The sequence below is a fragment of the Anolis sagrei genome, chromosome 6 (assembly GCF_037176765.1).
Source record: "Anolis sagrei isolate rAnoSag1 chromosome 6, rAnoSag1.mat, whole genome shotgun sequence".
In the NCBI taxonomy this organism is placed as follows: Eukaryota; Metazoa; Chordata; class Lepidosauria; order Squamata; family Dactyloidae; genus Anolis; species Anolis sagrei.
The window spans coordinates 93,558,366-93,566,417 of NC_090026.1; the positions used below are offsets into that span (position 1 = coordinate 93,558,366).

The 8,052-nt window shown below is 39.9% G+C and overlaps 1 protein-coding gene across 1 annotated transcript in view; it reads left to right on the forward strand.

The window, feature by feature from the left end:
• Positions 1-6,418, forward strand: part of RAPGEF5 (Rap guanine nucleotide exchange factor 5) — a 179,100-nt gene extending 172,682 nt beyond the window's left edge. The window contains exons 25-26 of the mRNA XM_060782104.2: positions 448-502; positions 1,712-6,418. Of these exons, the coding sequence (XP_060638087.2) occupies positions 448-502; positions 1,712-1,830 (174 nt within the window). The 3' untranslated portion in view covers positions 1,831-6,418. The remainder of the gene's footprint in view (positions 1-447; positions 503-1,711) is intronic.
• Positions 6,419-8,052: the final 1,634 nt, after the last annotated feature.

Below are 8,052 nucleotides of genomic sequence, written 5' to 3' on the forward strand. Positions count from 1 at the left end.
TGCAGAAAAAACATTAGACCAAGCCCTCAACAGGAATAAATCAATATAGTTCTATGGGTCGTGCCAGTTCAACTCATCCTGAGATCTGACTATACACATCCAGTGAAATTGAAAAGGTTTCCCTCTTTCTCTAATCGGTGCAGCCATCTGTGACCTATATTGCCTAGGAAAAGAACAGCATAGGAAGGAAATATTTTCTCAGCAGCTATTTATACTAAGCCATTGCAATTCCTAAGGCATAACAGAAGGTGTGTTTTCTTTTACTCTAAGAATCCTTTGCCTTTTAATGTTATGTGTGTGTTCCACATTAAATGGAAGATCTATTTATCTGAATGGCGGTTTCATGATCAACAAAATGTATAAAGGCTGCATTGTTAGTCAACTGTTGAAAACAATACTTATGGCACACATGCACATAATATTTTTTCTGATATTTCATTTCCAAAGCACATGATTGCAGACACGGTCCGATCACTGAGACATTGCAGGCGCAACCAGTTTGGTGAGTAAATTGCATTCTTAGGGATATTTTTGTTCTTTGAAAAACCAAGAGATCAACTTTTATATTAGTTTTTGTAGATATTCTGTCCGGTAGTTCATGATAAAAACTCTGAAGAATATTGATTTTATTTATCTATTTATTTATGGCAATTCTACCCCTCCTTTCTCTACCCTGGAGGGGACTCAAGGCGGCTTACATGTAGGCAACCATACGAAGCCATAGGATATGTACAATTACAGACATTTAATTAGAGTTAAAATACATTAAACAGTTTTAAAACATACAGTACATGTACATGTATGTATAATAATAAATATGCAATTATATATAAAAGTGAAAACATGTGTGTATGCTTATATGTACATAAGTATATTCTGGGATGGCTCCTAGATGGCTTGATGGATCTGGACCAAACTTGGTACACAAGACCCATCATGATCCATTTTGAAATACTGATGAGGTTTTGTGGGGGACTGATAGTTCACTGACATCCAGAGAGCCATGTGAATTCCACCGACAATAGACCAAACTTGGCACACATACCCGTCCTGATCAACTTAAAATACTAATGGGGTTCAGGGGCATTGACAGAGGATGATAGGACTTATAGTCCACCCACATCCAGATAATTGTGTGAAACCCATCAACAACAGATCTGGACCAAACATGGCACACATGCCCATCATGACCAACTTAACATCCTGGGGAATCCACAGAGAGCTTTGTGAATCCCACACACCATGGGTCTGGACTATTTCCAGCTGACCAGATCTGAGGCTGATTGGATTTGCAGCTGGCCGGATCTAGGACTGATAGGCGTTCTATCTGACAAATCTCAAGCTGATGGAAGTTGCAGTTTGACCATGTCTTGGGCTAATGGGAATTTTAATCCATCACCTACACAATTTTAGAAAAGATCCTATTATATCGGTATACATTTCCTAATAGGACTGCTTGTAAAATCATAAAGCTAACAACGAGTATTTCTAATAAACAGCATTAGAAAATGCATACCTGACAACTCTGAGTATATCAGTTAGTACATAATAAACTTTATAATAATACATAGGAGTCAATGTCACTGGAAATGAAAGGAATATTCCAAATTATGGTGGTTAGCATTTGAGGTATGTATTCTGAGGTGTGAAAACTGTAAGTTGCTACTATTTTATTAATTTTTCTTTTCTTTTCTTTTTTTTGAAACTTCAGGAAACGAAGTGCCCGCAAAAGAGCATCAAGAGCTGAAGTCATACGTCCATCACTTGCACATCATCGATAACCAGCAGATGTTGTTTGAGCTTTCTCATAGGATAGAGCCTCGTGTGTGAACCCAGGCGGACTCACCTAACTGATGCACTTTCAATTAAGTGAATGTTTATGCCAAGCATGTTGCTTCCCTAGGAGAGAGATGGTTTACTGAGTTTTATCAGTAACTGATGCCATAATGTGCATGCATCTCTTGGAAAGTAAGAAGAGGAGCTCTTTGAAGCAGCCTTCTGTGAGGAAGGAATGCCAAATACATTCAACTGCAGGACAGAGAAAAAAAGGAACAGCATTCTCCACTTTCAGACATATGGCTTCTTTGGAAATATATCTTGGTCCAGAGTAGCTTTCAGTTCAGATTCCATCAGTGTTAAATTGAAATAAAATGTCATATTGCTATGAAGGGACTTTTCAACAAGCAGCATTGTGTGAGAAAGGTGCAGATGATTTTCTGCATAAGGATGAGCACCTGTCTGATTCTAAGCTGCCAAAGTATTGACTGTTGCCAAAAAGTAATAATGGAGCTTCTGAGTAGTTTCCCTTGGGTATGTATGTGTCAACCACTGCACAACTGAAATATTGACAAACAACAACTTGTAGGAGACCAGCTTACTAACAGAATTTAAACGAATTGTAAAATTATAGCTAAGCACCAGTTAATAATTTGTTTTAGCATGCCTTACATTTACAGCAAACTTCCCATAGTATTGTGGTAATACATACAGTGCTTTTATACTGGATTGAGTCAAACAGTGCTTTGAGCATTTTTATAGCGAGTGCTATTTAAATTACAGAATCCTCTTTTCCCACCTCCTTGCTCAATTATTTTAATTCCGGTATCCAATTTTCACTTCAATTTAGTGAGACACTAGCTTTTGTTAGAGGTCACATTCTCAGGTGTCATTGCTATCAGAAGTGAACATTGTGAAAAATAAATGTTGTAGGTTTTGCTCTCTGATTACTGTGTGGTTAGGCAGCGACTGCAATGCCTATATATGGCTGCCAGCTTGTCTCATAACAGTGGCTAACTAGATAGGCAAGAATATATCAGAGGGTTTACTGTAAGGGTGTAATTAGATGAAATAGCAGCAACCTTTAGTTTATGATTTCACAGAAGAAAAATGTCTGCCCTCAGTCCTAGAGTGTTTTCAGACTGTTTAACCTATGCCTTGCCCTTCAAGGATATACATGGAATGCACCCTTGGAACTAGTTTACTGTAAAAGTCCTATGGCAGTCATTCAAAAAATAACATCTATACGAAACTGGAATATACACTTACTGCATGACAGTTAAGCTTCTCTGTGGTTTCCATAATAGTCACTGAAAGTGGCCTGTAATATTTTACTGTGTTACTATGTTGAATCTGCTGTGCACATATTCTACCATTTTGAAATACCAAAAGACCTCAGAGATTATTCAGGGGCTTAGTTCAAGCCTCAACCCTACTGATTTTAAACATTTGTGTGAGTGTTCCGCCAGTTCCTCTTCAGAGTTTAAGGAGATAGTATTACTGGTTAGGAGCGATTTAATTTATTTTTTTCTGTGTGTCAGGAGTGACTTGAGAAATCGCAAGCTGCTTCTGGTGTGAAAGAATTGGCTGTCTGCAAGAACGTTGTCCAGGGGATGCCCAGATGTTTTACCATCCTGTGAGAGGCTTCTCTCATGTCCCCGTATGAGAAGTTGGAGCTGACAAACTGGAACTCACCCCACTCCCTGGATGTGAACTGCTGACCTTTTGGTCAGCAATCCTGCTGGCACAATGGTTTAACCTATTGCACCACTGGGGGCTCCTCTTAATTGAATGCTGAATATGGAGTCCAGGATAAAACATGTAAAATGTTGAGACTACGAAAGCTAAAATCCAACAAAAACCAAATTGGGAGCATGTTCAAGGGAAAGATTTTGGAACCACTCCCCGGGTTAAGCCTGATGTAAAGTCTTTGTCATATTTCTCTCATTAGGATGCAACTTAATGACTTAGACATAATTTGAAGAATGACTGCTGGACCTTAATCTGATGTGAGATAGGGTTTCATCATGAAGAGTGGTCAGCGTTTTTTGAAAGACGGATGCTGCTGTTAACAAAAGTAATATGATACAATGTGACAGAAGCTCCTTAGAGGCTTTTAAACAGGCTAGATGGCTATCTGTTGGTGGTATTTTGATTTTTTTTCCTGTATGGCAGGGAGTTAGACTAGATGGCTCCTATGGTCTCTTCCAACTCTATTTTCTATTATTCTAACATGGGAGGTAGGGCACGTGTGATTTCAGGGGTTCTGCCATTAGGTTTTGGACACTTTCGTTTCAACCAGCACACTTTTCCAGTTGGGAAAATATGACAGTGTTAAAGCAAAAGCTCTTTGAGACACCTGGCTCCCATGCAACACATATCAAATCCTTGTCCAGGTGCTTGTATCAAAAGGTAAATCCTGGGATTTCAAAACATGACTCAGGAGTGAACATTCCCATCTGAATCATTCTCCTTCTTCGACATCTTTTTTCAGTTTTATAGATCAAAGCAACATGTTAATGTTCCCTGAAATCATATATGTATTTTCCATTTTAATTGAGAATACCTTCATTGCTGTAGCATTGAGTTTTGCACAGAATGATTGGTAGATATGATGCAAGGCAATATATTTCACGGTCCGAATTTATTTATATGTAACTTTGTACATACTCCTTTATAGCAGCAGTGTGTGTATATTGCTTTGCAGGAGAGAAGATTTAGCTAAAATACAAATCTTCTGAATAATTTGAACTCTTTCCCCTTGTTATTTGTGGTTGTTAGAGCATCACCTTCATAAATGTTGTTATATTAAAAAGAAGCTTTAAGTGGTAGGGTTTGGCAGATTTTTTTTTTAATTTTTGGGCAGTGAAGATTGGCTTCACCAATATGAAAATTGTGAAAATACTGTACAGGTATACAATGTAAAGACAATGTATGTTTCAGAAATGTAATTTATTGTACATTCTGTAATGGATATATTATATTATTTCTCTGAATAGCATTTACCTGGTAAAAAGGGGAGGAAACTGATAAATATCTGTTGTTCAGATATTTGCATCTTTCGGTAGGAAATTAGATAAACTATTCTAGCAAATGAATGGAGCTTTCTGTTAAACATCCTACTGCAACCTAACTGGAGGGGCAAGATATTTTTAATTGAATGGCAGCACATATCCTTTGCAGTGGATGAACTATACATTTTGGCTGTATGCATGATTTCTGCTCTCACACACAAACTTTTATTTAAAAAACTGTTGTAAATAACTCTTAAAAAGTATAGAAGCAAACCAGACCTTCAGAGAATAGAAGTAAATATTGCAAAAGAAGGGATTGCATGATGCCTGCCTCGTGCAGAGTAACGTTTGCAGGGACAATTAGGCCAGTTGCTAAACCTGTACAACATTGTAAACCAAATTTAAGAAAGTTTTTCTAGAAAGTGGGAATCTAAAAATAATAAGAAACTCCTCAAACCTACAGTTTACCCCAGAAAGTGTACCAAGTGTTTTTGAAAAATACGTTCGTCTCCTTTCCAGACTCAAGAGATGATATGCTCAATTACGGGCCAAAATTGATTGAGAGCTTGGTACAGAAGAACAGAAAAACATATGTAGTCACTGGGTTGTTGTAGGTTTTTCAGGCTGTATGGCCATGTTCTAGAAGCATTCTCTCCTGATGTTTTGCCTGCATCTATGGCAGGCATCCTCAGAGGTGAAATGTCAGGAGAGAATGTTTCTAGAATATGGCCATACAGCCCTAGAAACTTACAACAACCCAGTGATTCCGGCCATGAAAGCCTTTGACAATACATATGTAGTCAGTCTTACCTGCAAGTGCTTTCTCCCCCTTGCATGTACATTAACTGGCACATATTTGCTGGTAAAATATGTTGTTTCTTCTACAGTTAAAAATAGCTCTAATGCACCAATTCTTTGCCCTCACAAACCCGGTAAGGTAATAATGTGAGTCAACTGGTTTCCCTGATTAGTTGTGTTCTAAATTCCACCAGAAAAACCAATCAGTTATTCCTAGACCATTTTCTCATTCTTTCCACATTTTACTAGTTTTTTTCTACACTCCATAGGCAGTTCAATGAAGCAATGGATAAATCCCAAAGGTAATACGGAAGCCACTTGGCCAAAACTACTAATCAAAATTAAGTTATAAACTATTTTATGATGCCAGAGATGGACTAAAATTACAACTTTGACATAGCAAATGCAAAGATTAAGATGGTTGATTAACATATGGATAATATACCTATGGGCCCCCCGGTGGCTCAGTTGATTAAACCGCTGAGCTGCTGAATTGGCTGACCGAAAGGTTGCCATTTTGAATCCAGGGAATGAAGTGAGCTCCTGCTGCTAGGCCCAGCTTCTGCCAACCTAGCAGTTCGAAAACATGCAAACCGCTTCATGCTGGCCACATGACCTGTTGTTGTTCATTCGTTCAGTCGTCTCCGACTCTTCGTGACCTCATGGACCAGCCTACGCCAGAGCTCCCTGTCGGCCGTTACCACCCCCAGCTCCTTCAAGGTCAGTCCAGTCACTTCAAGGATGCCATCCATCCATCTTGCCCTTGGTCGGCCCCTCTTCCTTTTGCCTTCCACTTTCCCCAGCATAATTGTCTTCTCTAGGCTTTCCTGTCTCCTCATGATGTGGCCAAAGTACTTCAACTTTGTCTCTAGTATCTTTCCCTCCAGTGAGCAGTCGGGCTTTATTTCCTGGAGGATGGACTGGTTGGATCTTCTCGCAGTCCAAGGCACTCTCAGCACTTTCCTCCAGCACCACAGCTCAAAAGCATCGATCTTCCTTCGCTCAGCCTTCCCTAAGGTCCAGCTCTCACATCCGTAGGTGACTACAGGGAGTACCATGGCTTTGACTAGGCGGATCTTTGTTGCCAGTCTGATGTCTCTACTCTTCACTATTTTATCGAGACTGGACATTGCTCTCCTCCCAAGAAGTAAGCGTCTTCTGATTTCCTGGCTACAGTCTGCATCTGCAGTAATCTTTGCACCTAGAAATACAAAGTCTGTCACGGCCTCCACGGTTTCTCCCTCTATTTTCCAGTTGTCAATCATTCTTGTTGCCATAATCTTGGTTTTTTTGACGTTTAGCTGCAACCCGGCTTTTGCGCTTTCTTCTTTCACCTTGATTAGAAGGCTCCTCAGCTCCTCCTCGCTTTCGGCCATCAGAGTGGTGTCATCTGCATATCTGAGGTTGTTAATGTTTCTTCCAGCAATTTTCACCCCAGATTTGCATTCATCCAGCCCCGCACATCGCATGATGTGTTCTGCATACAAGTTAAAAAGGTTGGGTGAGAGGATGCAGCCTTGCCGTACGCCTTTCCCAATCTTGAACCAGTCTGTTGTTCCGTGGTCAGTTCTGACTGTTGCTACTTGGTCCTTGTACAGATTCCTCAGGAGAGAGATAAGGTGGCTTGGTATGCCCATCCCACTAAGAACTTGCCACAATTTATTATGATCCACACAGTCAAAGGCTTTAGAATAGTCAATGAAGCAGAAGTAGATGTTTTTCTGAAACTCCCTGCCTTTCTCCATTATCCAGCGGATATTGGCAATCTGGTCTCTCGTTCCTCTGCCTTTTCTAAACCCACCCTGAACATCTGGCAACTCTCGCTCCATGTATTGCTGGAGTCTTCCTTGCAGGATCTTGAGCATTACCTTACTGGCATGAGAAATAAGGGCCACTGTACGGAAGTTTGAGCAGTCTTTCGCATTTCCCTTTTTTGGTATGGGGATATAAGTTGATTTTTTCAAGTCTGATGGCCATTCTTGTGTTTTCCATATTTGCTGGCAAATGGCATGCATCACCTTGACACCATCATCTTTTAAGATTTTAAACAGTTCAGCTGGGATCCCGTCATCTCCTGCTGCCTTGTTGTTAGCAATGCTTCTTAAGGCTCATTCAACCTCACTCCTCAGGATGTCTGGTTCTAATTCATTCACCACACCGTCAAAGCTATCCTCGATATTGTTATCCTTCCTATATAGATCTTCTGTATAGTCTCGCCACCTTCTCTTGATCTCTTCAGCTTCTGTTAGGTCCCTGCCATCTTTGTTTCTTATCATACCAATTTTTGCCTGAAATTTACCTCCAATGTTTCTAATTTTCTGGAAGAGGTCTCTTGTCCTTCCTATTCTGTTGTCTTCTTCCACTTCCATGCATTGCTTATTTAAAAATAGTTCCGTATCTCTTCTGGCTAACCTCTGGAATTGCGCATTTAACTGGGCATATCTCCCCTTATTATCCCTGTTTC